Source organism: Eretmochelys imbricata, chromosome 2 (genome assembly GCF_965152235.1).
Source record: "Eretmochelys imbricata isolate rEreImb1 chromosome 2, rEreImb1.hap1, whole genome shotgun sequence".
Classification (NCBI taxonomy): domain Eukaryota; kingdom Metazoa; phylum Chordata; order Testudines; family Cheloniidae; genus Eretmochelys; species Eretmochelys imbricata.
Window position 1 is genome coordinate 188640637 of NC_135573.1, and position 18755 is coordinate 188659391.

Consider the following 18755-nt stretch of genomic DNA (forward strand, 5'->3'; position numbering starts at 1 on the left):
TTAGGTTGTTTCTTTAAGAAAAGCCATGTTATGTGAGGTGAAACCTCGCAGTATGCTACAATCAGCACAATAATGCATAATACCTGGATATCAACCACGACAATGCATGATACTGCCAGTCCGGTAACATATGATACACCCCAATCCATCCTATGAATCGAGGCACACATGGAACACCAAAATAGGCATGACAGTAATTGACAGATAAACCATTACTTCACCCCATCCAGGAGTTTAAAAAGGCAAAACAGCATGCAGATACTAATGGCATTATCACTACACAAAGCTTGTGATTGTTACAAAAGGAAAAGCTAACCTCAGCATGAGCCACAGTCTAACCATTCCCACTTTCTCAAAACAAGTCCTTAATCATCGTAAACTGACAAATTAATACAGGTGAAAGTAGATTTTAACAATCTTTATTAAATCCCCATTAACTAGAATCAAAGCAACTATGCCCTTAATAGGAGATAAGGTAATGTAAGTGGCTTATTGCCTCTAATTCACTAATCCAGGAGGCAGGAAGTGCCGGTGACATCCATCTCTAGTACATATTCAGCAAGACCAAGAGTGACACCCTGTTAAGATATTCAGTAATTCCCCTAGGCGGTGATGGTAATAATCTTTTCCCCAGATATTCCTTTGACTTGGTTAGACGTCAGTTTGGCTACAATTTTTTTTTCTCCTGTTTTATTTGGAGCACATATTATTTGGGATTTAATGATCCTACCAGGCATTATGTCCCTAAGGAGAAGGGGGGGAAAAAGACAGTTACTAACACAATGCTGTGTATAGTCATTGCTTTCTAACAGTTTCTTTGCCAATGAAATATAGCTTTCATAGTCTACATAGAGTTGATATTTCCTGCAGCCTGAACGCAAAGTGCAACAAAAATTCTATTGGGGGTGGGGGAGAAGGGAAGGGAATGAACCAAAGAGCCAATTTGGTGGTTAGGGACTTCATCCACAAAGAGATTTTGGTGCCTAACAGCCACTTTAGGCGCCTAAGGACAACATTTAGGCAATGCTGAGCTCTGCCTAACACTATGTGCCTCAATTTCTGCAGATGTGTATGCACAAAATGGCCTAACTTTTGGTGCCAACTTGCTCAGCACTCTAGTTCACACCTAAGCCCCAGCAGGATTCTCAGAATAGGCATTTCCCCACCTATCTTGCCTGCAAGGGACTGATCCATTAAGTGTTCCCAGAGCATGTCTAAATCCTTACAATGGACCGCTGGGGCGAACAGATGTGGAATTTTGCAGACTGGGGCATACCACCTTCTCTGTGATTAGAGCACTTACCTGGGATGTAGGAGGCCTGTTTTCAAATTCCCACTCTGCCTGATTTGGAGCAGGGACTTGAACTCAGGTTTCCCACATCTTAGCCTAGTGGTCAGGGCACTCACCTATCAGCTATAAGGGGCTGTGAGTCTCTCTCTTTCTGGGTTTTGGCTGCAAGGCCACAGGCTACCAAAGCAGCTGACCTGGCTTAGGCATCTAACTCCAGGACAGGATGCGCCCTCTGGCCTGGACTTAGGCGCTGAGCACCCTGAGAGGGGTGGGACTTAGCCTCAGCATTTCCTACCTGCTCACTTAGGTAGCTCTCCATTCAGTATGCTGGCTTCTGTGAATCCCCTTCTCAGGCACCTAACTCTCCTCATGCATTGTATGGTGGGAGCCTGGGTGCCTAACTCGGGGCTGTGAACTCCATCAGGCGGCAGGCTGCCTTGAAGTCCGGCATGCCAATGCCTAAGTGCCCTTGTGTATTTAGCCCTAGGTTTCTTTTCGCTGTGTCCAGAGATGTGGCTTCCTCCACTTTCCTTGGCAGACCATCCCACACTCTGATAAGGCTAAAGTCATTGAAAGGAAAAGGCAAAGAAAGTCTATTCTTTAGCTGTATATGTTGAATAAACCAATGTTAGATGGGCTGCTGCAAGGAAACATACATTGTGTGGCGTTGCATCTGCTTGTACCAGGTCTGACTAGGGCCAATAGACTTTATAAAGGCAAAAAGAAAAGGAGTACTTGTGGCACCTTAGAGACTAACCAATTTATTTGAGCATGAGCTTTCGTGAGCTACAGCTCACTTCATCGGATGCATACCGTGGAAACTGCAGCAGACTTTATATACACACAGAGAATATGAAACAATACCTCCTCCCACCCCACTGTCCTGCTGGTAATAGCTTATCTAAAGTGATCATCAGGTTGGGCCATTTCCAGCACAAATCCAGGTTTTCTCACCCTCCACCCCCCCACACAAATTCACTCTCCTGCTGGTGATAGCCCATCCAAAGTGACAACTCTTTACACAATGTGCATGATAATCAAGTTGGGCCATTTCCTGCACAAATCCAGGTTCTCTCACCCCCTCACCCCCCTCCCAAAAACCACACACACAAACTCACTCTCCTGCTGGTAATAGCTCATCCAAACTGACCACTCTCCAAGTTTAAATCCAAGTTAAACCAGAACATCTGGGGGGGGGGGGTAGGAAAAAACAAGGGGAAATAGGCTACCTTGCATAATGACTTAGCCACTCCCAGTCTCTATTTAAGCCTAAATTAATAGTATCCAATTTGCAAATGAATTCCAATTCAGCAGTTTCTCGCTGGAGTCTGGATTTGAAGTTTTTTTGTTTTAAGATAGCGACCTTCATGTCTGTGATTGCGTGACCAGAGAGATTGAAGTGTTCTCCGACTGGTTTATGAATGTTATAATTCTTGACATCTGATTTGTGTCCATTTATTCTTTTACGTAGAGATTGTCCAGTTTGACCAATGTACATGGCAGAGGGGCATTGCTGGCACATGATGGCATATATCACATTGGTGGATGTGCAGGTGAACGAGCCTCTGATAGTGTGGCTGATGTTATTAGGCCCTGTGATGGTGTCCCCTGAATAGATATGTGGGCACAATTGGCAACGGGCTTTGTTGCAAGGATAAGTTCCTGGGTTAGTGGTTCTGTTGTGTGGTATGTGGTTGTTGGTGAGTATTTGCTTCAGGTTGCGGGGCTGTCTGTAGGCAAGGACTGGCCTGTCTCCCAAGATTTGTGAGAGTGTTGGGTCATCCTTTAGGATAGGTTGTAGATCCTTAATAATGCGTTGGAGGGGTTTTAGTTGGGGGCTGAAGGTGACGGCTAGTGGCGTTCTGTTATTTTCTTTGTTAGGCCTGTCCTGTAGTAGGTGACTTCTGGGTACTCTTCTGGCTCTATCAATCTGTTTTTTCACTTCTGCAGGTGGGTATTGTAGTTGTAAGAATGCTTGATAGAGATCTTGTAGGTGTCTGTCTCTGTCTGAGGGTTGGAGCAAATGCGGTTGTATCACAGAGCTTGGCTGTAGACTATGGATTGTGTGGTGTGGTCAGGGTGAAAGCTGGAGGCGTGTAGGTATGAATAGCGGTCACTAGGTTTCCGGTGTAGGGTGGTGTTTATGTGACCATCGTTTATTAGCACTGTAGTGTCCAGGAAGTGGATCTCTTGTGTGGACTGGACCAGGCTGAGGTTGATGGTGGGATGGAAATTGTTAAAATCATGGTGGAATTCCTCAAGGGCTTCTTTTCCATGGCTCCAGATGATGAAGATGTCATCAATATAGCGCAAGTAGAGTAGGGGCTTGCGCTATATTGATGACATCTTCATCATCTGGACCCATGGAAAAGAAGCCCTTGAGGAATTCCACCATGATTTCAACAATTTCCATCCCACCACCAACCTCAGCCTGGTCCAGTCCACACAAGAGATCCACTTCTTGGACACTACAGTGCTAATAAACAATGGTCACATAAACACCACCCTATACCGGAAACCTACTGACCGCTATTCCTATCTACATGCCTCCAGCTTTCACCCTGACCACACCACACGATCCATCGTCTACAGCCAAGCTCTGCGATACAACCGCATTTGCTCCAACCCCTCAGACAAACACCTACAAGATCTCTGTCAAGCTTTCTTACAACTACAATACCCACCTGCGGAAGTAAAGAAACAGATTGATAGAGCCAGAAGAGTTCCCAGAAGTTACCTACTACAGGACAGGCCTAACAAAGAAAATAACAGAACGCCACTAGCCGTCACCTTCAGCCCCCAACTAAAACCCCTCCAATGCATTATTAAGGATCTACAACCTATCCTAAAGGATGACCCAACACTCTCACAAATCTTGGGAGACAGGCCAGTCCTTGCCTACAGACAGCCCCGCAACCTGAAGCAAATACTCACCAACAACCACATACCACACAACAGAACCACTAACCCAGGAACTTATCCTTGCAACAAAGCCCGTTGCCAATTGTGCCCACATATCTATTCAGGGGACACCATCACAGGGCCTAATAACATCAGCCACACTATCAGAGGCTCGTTCACCTGCACATCCACCAATGTGATGTATGCCATCATGTGCCAGCAATGCCCCTCTGCCATGTACATTGGTCAAACTGGACAATCTCTACGTAAAAGAATAAATGGACACAAATCAGATGTCAAGAATTATAACATTCATAAACCAGTCAGAGAACACTTCAATCTCTCTGGTCACGCAATCACAGACATGAAGGTCGCTATCTTAAAACAAAAAAACTTCAAATCCAGACTCCAGCGAGAAACTGCTGAATTGGAATTCATTTGCAAATTGGATACTATTAATTTAGGCTTAAATAGAGACTGGGAGTGGCTAAGTCATTATGCAAGGTAGCCTATTTCCCCTTGTTTTTTCCTACCCCCCCCCCCAAGATGTTCTGGTTTAACTTGGATTTAAACTTGGAGAGTGGTCAGTTTGGATGAGCTATTACCAGCAGGAGAGTGAGTTTGTGTGTGTGGTTTTTGGGAGGGGGGTGAGGGGGTGAGAGAACCTGGATTTGTGCAGGAAATGGCCCAACTTAATTATCATGCACATTGTGTAAAGAGTTGTCACTTTGGATGGGCTATCACCAGCAGGAGAGTGAATTTGTGTGGGGGGGGTGGAGGGTGAGAAAATCTGGATTTGTGCTGGAAATGACCCAACCTGATGATCGCTTTAGATAAGCTATTACCAGCAGGACAGTGGGGTGGGAGGAGGTATTGTTTCATATTCTCTGTGTGTATATAAAGTCTGCTGCAGTTTCCACGGTATGCATCCGATGAAGTGAGCTGTAGCTCACGAAAGCTCATGCTCAAATAAATTGGTTAGTCTCTAAGGTGCCACAAGTACTCCTTTTCTTTTTGCGAATACAGACTAACACGGCTGTTACTCTGAAACCTGTCTTTATAAAGGCAATGGAACATATTATTGGATGTACCAAATTGCTTTTAAAAAGTGTACAAATTTCTACAGACAGCAGAAGCTATACATTAATGCTAAGTACCACAATTATTTTAAGTGTAATCTCACCCTTGATCAATCGTTTCCATTTTAAAAATGCCCAGTCCTTCTACATGCAATTTGCACTTTTCCAAGGGAATACACAAGGTATTTTTGAAGATAAAGGAGCAGGTAAAATCTTCATTAATCTTTGCAGTTTCTGGCATCTGCAAAATAAAGAAGGATTACAGAGGCACAGATTAGGTGTATCCTCTTATTAAAAAGCGGAATAGAAGATGTCTATGGCAGCTTGCATTAAAAGAGAGAATGACCATGAGAAAGTCATGCCTTAGTCAATGAGACAAACAGCTGAGGTCAGAGAGTTAACAGAAACCAGAGATGTTAGTCATCTGGTCCATTTCCCTGCCAAGACAGAGTTGTTTTCCACATAGATTCTCCAAGGCTTTGTACGCTCCAATTTTAAATGACTCAAACAATGTAGTTGCCACCACTTTCCTTGGGAGTCTACCATCTAATAGATTTCACTTACAGGAAATAGTCTTTTAATATTCAACCCAACATTTCATTTGCTCAATTTCATTCCATGCCCCTTCATTATTGCTGCACATGCTCCTCCCACTCCTCAGTGTTTATATACAAGTAGCTGATTCTCATGACCATTCTACCTGTTGTTCAGACAAGATATTCTGCTCCTTTAATTTTTCCTCTGAGGTCATTCGCTCCAGTTATTCTATTTATTTGGCCTCTGAATTTTCTCCAATTTGTTAATATCTTTTTGGGAATAAGGAGCCCAGAGATAGAAATGGGCCCAAACCAAACCTCCCAGTTTGAACATCCCCAGACTTTGCAATCTGAGGCCTGGTCTACCCTAGGAATTTACATTGGTATAGCTACCTCTCTCAGGGGTATGAAAAATCCAGACCCCTAAGAGATATAGCTATACTGCCCTAACCCCTGGTGTAGATAGTGCTAGGTCGATGGAAGAGGCTACTGCCTCTCGGGAAAGTGGATTATCTCTAGGTTGTGTCCATGCTGAAGTCTTAGCCTGGCACAGGGCTCTGGGACTATACTACCCTTCATCAGATAGCTGTATTCTGGATAACTATTCCCCGGCTCTATCAATTTGCATTTTATCAGGATGTAAATACCATTATTATGTTGGATCATATTAAAGAAGTTCTGTATTAAAATCACAAATGAGCTTGATTCCCCATAGTTTAAATTCCAGGGTATTACTAATTAAGAGGTCTCTTGGTTTTTGGTACTGTTTCTCTCCCTCTATGTGTGAAACTTGCAAGCTGCTAATTGTGTTAGTACATTCTAAAACAGAGTCTGTTCTCAAAGCAATTCACAGAGAGAGAGACTCAAAGCAATACTCTAACAACAGAAACAGCACCCAGAGACTCCCGGCCCTTTTGTTGCATTAACAATTGTGATTAAAATAGAGATAGAGGATGGATGTGGATGGATGCTTGGTGTGGATAATAATTGAATGATCAAGGAGGTGCCAGCCTAAGAATCCAGCGTCCATCGGCTGAAGAAGGCGTCAAGTGGAAATAACCAGAGGACCCCCGGAGGGCAGACTGGAATCCACCCAACAGCGGCAAGAATGGAAGAACCAAAGCCGTCAGGAATGTGCTATCTGCTGATTGATTCAATTGAAGCAATTCCCATAGACTGGCATAGGAAGAAATTCCTATAAAAATAGACTCTAAAAAGTGAGAACTTTGGGGTCTGATTCTGCAAACCAACTTCCAGGAGCATCAGATGAGCATCTGACAAGGCCCTGCTCCCTCCTCATGTCCAGGCCCCCTGGCCAGTGGCTTGGCATGAGCAACTCTAAGGCTGGTAACTATGATAACAACCTTGCAGAACCTGTGTGCGTGTGTGTGTATAAATGAATGTGTGAATAAATATGAGATTGAATGGAATGTTATAGCTATAACTAACTGCTTACTATGATTCTTTCTGTATTCACAATAAAAATGGTATTTTGTCTTTTTCCCTTTAATAAGATCCTGCTGGTTTTTATTTTATTGGTGTAACATTTTGGTGGAGAAATGCGAAAGGGGGAATACTGGTAAAAAACCTCAGTTATTGTAAATATTGGTGTGCACACCGCCAGCTCTATTGAGCTAGGCATTTCTATTAGGTTAACCAGACCTGCTGGCCTCCGGGAAGGTAGCAGGGAAGAACAAGTTAACCGGACCTGCTGGCCTCCGGGAAGGTAGCAGGGGACCTGCTGGCTCCAGGAAGGTAGCAGGGGAAAAACGCATAGATTAAGCTATGATTTCAGAATCTAGGCTGTGTCACTTGCTAAGTAATACCAGCAGTGACAAAGAGATTGAAATATCCATTTTAAGATGTTTAAAAGAAAACAGGGTAAGCCAGTACCAGAGGGAGGAATGGAGTCAGAAGGAACTCCAACCTCACCTTTTGTTAAAGAAATTACACCTTTTAAACAAATCCTTCAAAAATTTGGGCACAGTCCTTGGACTAAACAAGCCCTAGCTAATGTCTGCACTATTTCGGACCTAGAGGATAGATTGGCTCAGTATATCCTCATATACAAACCTTCTAGTGCTGCCAAAAGAGATACAGCAGCAATTTGGTTGTTGTAGGAGGCATGTAAGGATTCTTCCCTCCGCTTGTCTTCATGTAAAGAGGAAAAGGCACAAATGGAAAAGGGAGCACACAATGGGAAGGTGCTGGCTACAAATACCCAAAGCCAGCTGAAAATAGTGAAAGAGGCACTCCAGGAATACAAAAAGAGTGAAAAAGTTCACTCTGCAGAGGCTGGAGGGAGGCAGGTAAAGGGGAAGAAGGTCCTATGTATGGCACCCCCAGGCAAAATCATTTGACTGGACAATTTAGTCAAATTTGCTAAAAGAACATAAGGGGATTCTATTGGAACTTAGCTGCCTCAAATGTATAAAGGGAATGTAAGATGTAAAAAAAAACAGAGCAGTGTGGAAGGGATGTTAAGGAAAAGAAAATGTGTATGTATCTATCTCTGTGTGTGTGTAAATATGTAAAGTTCTAAGGACCAGTTGGTTTTGTTTTTGTTTTAAATAATGCCACTAAAAATCCATTTGACTCTTTAATTCAAAGTTGCAAAACTGACAGACCTTTTTGCTAGACACAGGTAATTAGTGTTGTTTGGCTTTAGGATTTGGCATTTAACCCTTAAAAGGTAACTCAATGCTTTACAAAATTTAAAATGTTTTTAAGTTGTGGCTGCAGCAGGGCAGTCAAAATCAGGAGAATATAAAAAAAAAAATTCTGGATTCTTTTTGTTTGTTTGTTTTTTGTTTTGTTTTTGTAACAAAATAGCATATGAGAGTTGTAGTAAAAAAAAATAAATTAAAAAAAGACAGTGCCTCTCTGAAGCAACAGCAGGGGTGAGGTGCACAAAACAAAAAGAAGCAACGTTAGAAACACTGAGTCTTAAAATGGCTCTGGATAATATTATAGAAGTTAAACTATGGAAGGAATGTGCATTTGCCCCAGAACATGTGCAGGGTATATTGTAGAAGGGGCAAAAGAAATGCAAACATACCATGCTACTTCATTAAAATGCTATTAGGGCTCCAAAGGGAGCCACAATAGGTTGGGTTTTCTTTTTCAGATTGCTGTGTGTTTTGGAAGCAGAAGTTAAAAGTAATCAAAACTCTGGTGAAAGTTGATTGTGCCCCTTTTAAGATAGAGTCTCTGAGCGGCTGATGGCTTTAAATCCAAAAGCAGGAAGCTTCTGTGAAAATGCAAATGACCTAAATGATAAAGGAAGGAAAGAACTAGCAGCACAAAGGAGCTGCAGATAAAGGACATACCTGGTCAGCAAACAAACTGTCTAAATAAAAGGCATGGGATAACAAGATAATTTTAATAAATTTAATGATAATAAGTATCCCTGTAACAACATATAGTGTGTATGATTTTTGGAAAAACCCTTTAAGGTCGTATGGTAATGATGCTTCTCAGTTATTACCTGTAAATAAAACTTAAAGCTTAACACAGCAGGAAAAACATTATAAACTTGGTCTGCTGTATAAGAAGGAAAACTCAGGGATTTAATGACTAAACAGTGGGATAATTTCTCCATAACCCTTAAAAGATAAAAGCCACTGAAACCTGGCCTGCCTATAGAACAAAAACAGGAAAATGTGGGGGCAATTCCTCTGTTTTGCCTGCAATCAGCAAGGGTATTTGTAAAAGCAATATTTTAAGCAATAATCTGCCACCCCAAAAGGGGTAGAAACATGTTCTTTTTGTCTTTCAGAAAATCAGGAAAAGCTGATGCCAGCTGAAAAGCAACCCAATACCATGAATCTACTGTCACAATAGAAATTGTGTTCTGTGTTCTATGTTTTGTCTTGTGTTTTGTCTTGTTGCTAGCATTGTTGTGTGTTTAAAAAAAAAATACTGAAGACCTGCAGGAACTTAAAAATAAATTAAGCTTTCTGTCCCAGCTACAGGACAGCCTGATACAAAAACAAGTACATGCCAATGTAGACTTGGTCCAAATTGGTCTGGGTAACCTAAAAGGCCGATGGAATCTTTAGTAATGGCTTAATACTACCACATGGCTTCTCCATAAGAAAAAAAAAAATTAGAAATAGGAAACTACACAGCCATAGCTATGGGATGCACTGAAATGCAGATACTTGCACTAGCTACTTTGGAACACAAAATGTTCTGGGTCATATTGGGAACTATTAAGGGTTTGATGCATTTGTTAAAAAAGAAAGAGATCATTGTTTGACACTTATCAATATGAATGGATGCAATATGTTTCCAGTATTGTAAACCAGACTTGTTAATGGGAAAAATTGTTGTCAAAATTGCACACCAACAGTCCCTGGAGGCAAAGGTATTGAAGGTTCGCCCACTCCCCATATTACACATGGGATCCTTCTGGCTACCCTGGACCTTGAGCCAGTGGGCTGGGGAGGGAGGGAAGCTATTGGACACTAGAGGTTGTACCGAATGGACTCCTCAAAAGTGGGTGTGCCTCACCTTGCCTGTTGCCCCAGGACCTTGTAGTAAAGATACATCACTAGGATCATGTATGTGGCATGAATTGGAATCACAAACTCAAATTGCCTCACAGTACTTTCTCTTGAATAGGCTACATAGAAAGTGACGCTGACGATTATAGATCTTAGTGTCAAAAGGGGGATTATGTTGGATCATATTAAAGAAGTTCTGTATTAAAATCACAAATGAGCTTGATTCCCCATAGTTTAAATTCCAGGGTATTACTAATTAAGAGGTCTCTTGGTTTTTGGTACTGTTTCTCTCCCTCTATGTGTGAAACTTGCAAGCTGCTAATTGTGTTAGTACATTCTAAGACAGAGTCTGTTCTCAAAGCAATTCGCAGAGAGAGAGACTCAAAGCAATACTCTAACAACAGAAACAGCACCCAGAGACTCCCCGCCCTTTTGTTGTATTAACAATTGTGATTAAAATAGAGATAGAGGATGTATGTGGATGGATGCTTGGTGTGGATAATAACTGAATGATCAGGGAGGTGCCAGCCTAAGAATCACACAACGCTCAGGCGCACCAGTGTAACCCCACCCTGGCCAGAAGCATGAACTACAGAGGGAGATGTGTCTCCCAGAATCCCAGCTCCCCTTTGTAGCACAAGCCAGAGAAGGATTTGGCTTTTAGTCTACAATAACATTGAGTGAATATGTTGTTTGGATCATTAATAGAAATGTTGAATGAAATCTTGCCTAACCCTGATCCCTATGGCACCTACTGGCCTACCGGCCCTTCACTTGGTACCTATCCGTGTGTCAGTAGCCTGTGAGGCAGTTTTCAATTGACCTGAATGTACACAGAGTTATACCAACTACAACTCATCTTTCAGCCAGGATTTTGTGAGGGACTGTGCCAAGGGATTTAAAGTCCATCTTTATGACATCTTTAAAATGCCACAGCAGTGCCCAGTCAAACACTGCAGCCACCTTTGTAACAAGAGGAGCTGAAAGTCTGGCTCCTCACTCTGGTATTTAGCCCTATAACAAGAGGCCTGGTTTTCAAAACATCTGAGCTCCCAGCAGCTCTCCCAGAGGAGTGTTGGGTGCTCAGCACATTTGAAAATCAAGCCACTTATTTAGGTATCTAAATATGGATTGAGGAGCATAGTTTTAGGTTCCGATTTTTGAAAATCTTGACTGCAATGTTAGCAGGTAGAATATCATAGAATCTCAGGGTTGGAAGGGACCTCAGGAGGTCATCTAGTCCAACCCCCTGCTCAAAGCATGTTAGGTTGGGGTAGCTCGGGGCACCTACATTTATCTGGAAGCAGAGCTCTATGCCCTTATTTTGTAAAATATCCAGATGCTCAGTTCTCACTAGCGGTCTGTCTTTCTAGTCACAATTCTGGCTTACTTATTTACCTAGCCATCCATCCATAGGCGTTTCTATAATACCAATCACCAGGGTATCTATGCATGGCTTCGCCAGTCATTTAACTTCTTACCTCCACCTTGAGAGGGGGATATTGGAACGTTAGTGTGAGTTCATCAGTGAGCTTTTCATTAGTTTCCTGAATCTCAGCAATAATATTGACTTTTAGGAGAAGTTCATCCTCAACAGATGTTACAGTCTTCATATAAGCATCAGCTGCAATATTCAGAGGGAGCTGAATAACTGGACAAACAACAGGGGGGGAAAAAGATGTTAATGCAGCATTTTCTGTACACAACAACAGAAGGCTGAAGCAGAAAGTCAGTTGATCTTCATGAAAATGTTTGGTGATGTCTATTCTACATAGACTTGATGTGCTGCATAGCTTTAATTATGGACCAATAAATGGGAACTGTTTTGCTTCTGGTCTAACATGGTTCCAACTGGGGATGTAAGTAACAGTTAAAAAAAAAGCAACCCTGTAACTGACTAAAATTTTATTGGTTACACGGTTAAACATTTAACTGGGGAGCAAAAGGGGGGGGTGCTGCAGGATCCCCACATTTTACCGGGGGCTCCGCTACCAGCCCCTGCGACGGGGGGGATCCCAGCCACCAGTCCTTGCTGCAGGCCCAGCCGCCTGCACCCAGGGAATCCCCTGCCCATCCCCGCACCCTGGGTTTCTCCCGGCTGCTGCCCCCCAGGAAGCAAGGGAGTCCTGGGCTCTGGCAGCAGGGGAGTTTAATCATTAACTGAAACAGATAAGACTGATGCTTATCCGTTAACCTGTTAAACTTTTACATCCCTAGTTCCAATATGGGCAGAAGGAGAATTATCTGCAGAGGCAGTAGGCCGACACTCACCGAAAAGGGTGGGGTTGCAGTTACTAAGCAAGCCATGGTTAGGGTTGAGGAATGGAACTCCAAAGAAAGTCCCACCCAGGCCTTGGCACAGTAATGATGGGGCCTATATGGGTGAGAACCAGGGCCATGAAGACCCTCTGGGGGAAAAGTTCAAGTGAGCAATATCTGATTGACAAGGGAAGATTCTGTCCCATATGTAACTCTCTTGGCAGAAGCTCTCAGCACTTATTAGTTATAGTGTGTTTCCTTGATTCAGAAGTAGTTTGATAGGATGGATTGTAAAGTGCTTAAGTGCATTTGGACGTATGAAATGCATAGCTGCATTTGGGCTACTTCCACTTCTTTGCCAGAGGCACAGGACATAAGGTATTTATTGGGATTATGTAAATTCTCTCCTCTTCTTAACTTTGCATTTTATTCCTAATTTTCTGGAAAACCTCCTTAGTGCTTGTGAAAGGCTCCCACACTTGACTTGCAGGAGACCGAATTCTATCTAGCCACAAAATCTCCGTCCAACTAATCTTCTTTAAATTTCCTGTCCTCACCTTTAAAGTCCCAACCTATGTAGCAGACCTCCACCCCCATTTAGTAGTAGAGGAAGTGTCCTATCACATACTTTCTGTATATTCAGATGGCCATTTTATATATGTGATACACTCATGAATCCCGAGAACTGAACGTATTTTAGCCTGAGTGACTGACTATTCCTCTGAAGATTCTTACTGCAAGTGCATTATTTGCTGTTAATTATATGTCATTCATTAGTCTCCTGTTTTAAAAAATTTCAGTCATCTAGCCAGGGATCAGAAATACTCTCTTGTGACCCCCAGTGGCACACCATGAATAACAAAGACAAACAGCTTTAGCGAACAGTTCAGGAGCAGCCCATTGTCTGAAATTAGTTTGTGTAAACTATTCTGCAAATAACAGCCGAGAATGAATACATTTGCAGAAGCCCTGAATCAGTTCATCAACAATTTAGAAACAGAAACAACACAAACGGGTTTAAATTCACAATCCCTAATGATTACACAACCAATAATCCAACCAATTTTAGATGCCAAAATGTGCAAATTGGTGTGTTGGTTTTAGTGCTGTTGACACTCATCCACTGGGAACTGAACTGAAATTGGCAAACTTATTTCACACAGGCAACCAAAAGGCCATCAAATTAAATGCAAATGTTTCAGATTATATACTCTTTGGGAATGTCTTTCTTTGTTCTGTGTTTGTACAGAACCTAGTATAATGGGGTTCTGATCCATGACTGGGGCTACTAGGCACTGCCATAGAAGAAATAAATAATGATAATTATATAGACTTTCCCCTGCACAAATCCCTCTTTGCTATGCCATAAGCATCGTCAGACCCCAGGTCATACACCTGTGTTGATTCAGTCATTCCACACTAGCTGTCTTGAAGACACATTGCAGTATCATAAGAGAAGGCACATGGGATATGACAGATTCATGGACCCACCAGGTTTGCTTTCAGTCTGGACAATCTGTTTGATGGATGCAAGATTGGCCTCTACTTTCCCGGTGTAGCACTGCAGTTGGCAAGAGGCAACGAGATTGATCGTCCACGCCCCAGCAGAACTGTTTTTTGCAATGATGTTCAGATTAATGGGATTGCCCAGCCATAAAGCTTTTTCACCCTCTACCTCCAGTTGGATCCCAGCCTGGAGGGGTGGAGGAGTTGTGCTCTGACAAACTGCCAAATTTGAAGAGTTCAGATAGGAGCAAGCGTTTTCCACAGCTTTCCTTTCCTCTGGAGAGCCTGAATACCAGGAAAAGGAAAAGCAAAGCTAAAGTCATAACAAATAATGTGCACTGTAGTTTCCTCAATCTGGTCCAATTTTTCTCTGTTTATCCTTCTGCTAAAATATAGACAGCACAGCAGGGCACGCTTCCCAGCACTGAACACTGCATGTTTAAACTAGTGTACAGATCTCTCCTGATTTTACTCTACCGTAGGATTTAAACAGCAGGTGAACACAGCAGGCCAGATTTTCAGAAGTGACCAGTAATTTTGTGGGTTGTCAATTTGAGACACTTCAGAGGACCCCGATCTTTAGAAGGTAGGTGCTCAGCATTTCCTGAAAATCAGTCTATCAAGTTAAGCACCCAAAAAACACTACTCTTTTTTGAAAACTTAGGTCACCAGGTTTACACAACTCGGGGCAGGGGAGGATGACTGGGAGTCAATATCAATATGTGGTGGCCAAAAACTACACTAAAAGCGTTCCATAGAACTTTGTATATACAGAATGGAGTGTGAAGCAGGTTCAGATATCCCAAGGCTTCTGTTCACAAGAATGGGCTAGCACAAAGACCTAAGACTGCAAGAACTGTCGAGAAGAAAACTCATCTAAAATACCTATATTGGAAGACTGGTGAGAAGAAGGATCAAATGCAGAGTCTAACTTAAATGCCTTTCTGCAATGTTCCTCTGATTTCCCAATCTGATTGATCCTCAGATGAGATGTTTTAATAGTCACATTGCTTAACATAGCAAGTTTCTGGGTATGTGGTAAGGGGGGGGGGAGCTGTTTCTTGAAATATGATATAATTTGTAGATAGAAGAAGGTAAGAAATGGAGCAATTTTGGATCAAGTAGAACTGCTGAATCTATTGGGCCTATTTCTCTTGTTACTAGCATGCTTGCTACAACCTCTTACTGGAAAACAGCCAGCAGGTGTCACTGCAGACACAAAGATACTCATAGCCAATATTCCTGATTCCCTTGCTGTTTCTGAATGTATTTTGCCGTAGTACACTTTAAATGTGCATTACTAAAGCAGCCGATTGGATTTCCACACTGATAAAGCATGTGACTACTCTGGTGTCTGCAGAGAATCACGTGACCAACAGTCTCATCTTATCTTCTACAGGATGCTGGAAAGATCTCGGCTACCGGTCACCTTCTGGGAATTTGTACTGTGCCGTAATGTCTTCCCTCGTGTTCTTCCCAACAGCTTTGGTGCTGATGCTCTTCCCAATGGCCTTGGACTCCTCACGCAGTTTGACAAGTTTCTGTTTGCCATTCACGTTCTTCACCTGCCAGAAGACCCTGTCGGCATTCACTTCAGCAAACACAAACTTGGAGTCGTAGAGCAAATAGACTTCCCCACTTCTGATGGCTTTTAGTGGACAAGGGCCGCACTGGTAAACACCTAAAGAGTATGTTGAATGTTACTTTCTTTTCACGTGTATTAAGTGAGGCTCCATTTTCCTCAATCACCACATACACACAATATCTCTGACATCCCACAGCAGTGGCCCACCCCCTTGGTAACTGAACCTGGCAATAAATACTCCTCCACACTAGTTCTGAGCCCAAAACTTTTTCGCTTCTTTAAGTAGCAGATTTTTTACATGATGAAATGTGATTTGTGTCAAAGGTGCAGAGCTCAGGGAGGCCTGTAAGAGCTTCTATATATTTTACTCTCTTTAAGAATCACAGAATGAGAAAGAGACAGTCTTGTGATTCAGGGAGTTGGACTCTGGATTCAACTCCTGGTTGTGCCATTGACCTGCTGTGTGATCTTGGGTAAGGCCCTTTCACCCTCTGTATCCCAGTTCCCCATCTGTAATATAGGGTAATACTACCCTATTTGACAATACTTCCTGTCATTTACAGATGTATAGAACCAGGGCTAGTAATACCTTCTCAGGGAAACCCTACAGAAAGGGCAACACTACATGGGAAACCCCCGAAGCTGCAATTTGTAGTTTCTGACTCACTGTCTGGGTGGGGAGAGGAAATCATGGTCCTCCCAACAAATAGCCGTTGTGAAGCCTTTGCAGAAATCCCAGGGCTTAGAAGGTACTGGGACCTTGATGCTACTCCCTGGGCCTCCTGGCTAGCAGCACAGCACCTGCCTCCTCTTCTACCATACCCCGTTCCCCAAAAGAAAGCAGTGTGACAATGTTATGATTAACTGCCATGGAGTTTTCTCTGTGGGTTGCAAGAACACCAGGTAGAGAAACTGTTCCATGACGATGCAATCTCTTTCCACCTTTCTGAAGCCAATGAAGCCCTAATCACATGGGGTTTCCCTCCATAGGCTCAGAGGAGTGGCTCCCTTCCCTTAGCTGTTTTAGGATTAAAGGAGTGGGATTTCTTGTCCTTTCAGTCCATTCGCAATGCATAGTGGGGATGGAGGAGGGATTGTGGGTGAGTATAAGGCCCCTGAAGTATGGGCTACTGGACAGAGTACTGGACTGAGACTCAGGAGTCCTGAGTTCTATTCCCAGCTCTGCCACTGACCTGCTGGGTGACCTTTGGCAAAGCACAGCTTTGTGCCTCAGTTTCCCCATATGAAAAACAGGAATAATGATACTGACTTCCTTGGTAAAGCACTTGAAATCTACTGATGAAAAGTGCCATATAAGTGTTTTATTGTTATTTGAAATCTGATTGTTGATTTTGTAAGGAACGCTTTTTTCTCAAGACACTGGGAACAATTCCCCATAAGAACCATTCAGGTTCAGTGCATTAAGGGCCTTGTCCCAGTTTAAACTTCCTATTATTCATTACAGTCTGTCTCCCTCCCTCACTCTGCAGTCCTCAGTGCTTCATTAGATGCCACCTCCCTCCAGCCTCCTCCTTACTCTAGAGTAGGAGAGATCTGATAAATAATCCCATTCTTTGTATGTTCACTGTTTTATCTGTATGTGCTGGAGTTCAGCATATTTCAGTTTGCAATGATAATTCTAGGCCTTCTTTATTTCAGCTCTTCTGACTCCTGCTACAATTATACAGTTGCTAACTACTCTATTCCCAAACCCAAAATGGCAAGGGACAGCATATTAAATAGCATCTGTAACAGGGGCTAATGCACAGGCCAACCCCTTGAAACCTGCTTTATCTGTAGGATCTAGAGATGTATACTGATGGATGTTGGAAACTGACCCGAAAAGGTACAGGCTGAAAAAGTGTGTCAATAGAATTTACTGTAAAATAAAAATAGCGCTTTGCCTTTCTGTAGTGCTTGTAATCTGAGGACATCAACATGCTTTGCCAACATTAATCAATTAGTCTTCACAACACTCTTTTAGGCAGGTAACGATCATCTCCTGTTCAGTAATGGAGGCCCAGAGAGGCAAAATGACTTGCCCAAGGTCACCCAGTAAATCAGGGTAGAGATGAGACCAGAACCCAGATCTCCTGATTCCCAGCCCCATGCTCCAACCCCTTAAACCATTTTCATTTCCTAGTGCCTGGAAATGTTTGATTTTCTGCTTGCAAAAATGCCGTAACATTCACATCCATGGCACCAGCAGTGAGGCCAAAGGACTCTCATTTAAGAGGTCAGAACATAGGGCTGGGAACCAGGAGATCTAACTTCTGTTCTCAGATCTACTCCTGTGTGAACTTGGGCAACTCACTTGGCTCAGGTTTGACATGAATTGGACTAGTCAAGTACTTAACGTCAAGCAGGTGTTTATGGCCTCTTCTCAGCAAAGCACTTGATTTCCTTGTAAAATAGTCCCCCCCTCCCCAAAATCACAATAGAGTCTCTTTGCTTGTAAATCCTACCTTGACTTATCTCCTGTGGGGTGGCATCAACTGCCTGCCAACCATCAAAACCCTGGGGCAAGTCTGGCCTTTTCATCCACACATCATTCCACACGTGAAAATTCCTACATGCAATTAGGTTACAAAGTTAAAAACAAAATTATTTGCACCCTGCAATTTAACATGCATGTTCAGCCTCTTGGACCCAAAGAGCTGAGCGATCGGACTGATCCCCCAGAGGAAGAGGTGGGCTCAGTTTTGTCCCCGGACTCATTTTTACATCAGATATACTTTTTTAAAGAATGGGAAAAAAAATCTGTATTTTTCCATGCATTACATCCTTTGTACATAATGAGAAGAGAGCTGTAAAGCACTGCAGCAGTCTTACATCTTTCTGACTTTAATTGTCAGATTGTGATCTCCTTACTCACACTGACTGGTAGTTTACACCGCAGCTTTACTAGTGGTGGCAATGAGACTAATTGGGGAGCCATGTGCTACTCAGCCTGAACAAGGAGGCCACAGCCTGGCCCTTTATTTGGGGAGAGCGAACAGGGACATGCACCTGTGCAGAACAAGACCCTCCTCCAAAGCCCGCTGGCTTTGGCCAATGGGAATCTTACTGTTGACTTCAATAGGCTTTGGA

The 18755-nt window shown here is 42.9% G+C and overlaps 1 protein-coding gene across 1 annotated transcript in view; it reads right to left on the minus strand.

The window, feature by feature from the left end:
- TGM4 (transglutaminase 4) overlaps positions 1 to 18755 on the minus strand; it is a 29527-nt gene continuing 10772 nt past the window's right edge. The window contains exons 9-14 of the mRNA XM_077809278.1: positions 18131 to 18234; positions 15510 to 15761; positions 14066 to 14365; positions 11797 to 11966; positions 5376 to 5512; positions 1 to 744 (exon numbers count right to left, since the gene is read on the minus strand). Of these exons, the coding sequence (XP_077665404.1) occupies positions 603 to 744; positions 5376 to 5512; positions 11797 to 11966; positions 14066 to 14365; positions 15510 to 15761; positions 18131 to 18234 (1105 nt within the window). The 3' untranslated portion in view covers positions 1 to 602. The remainder of the gene's footprint in view (positions 745 to 5375; positions 5513 to 11796; positions 11967 to 14065; positions 14366 to 15509; positions 15762 to 18130; positions 18235 to 18755) is intronic.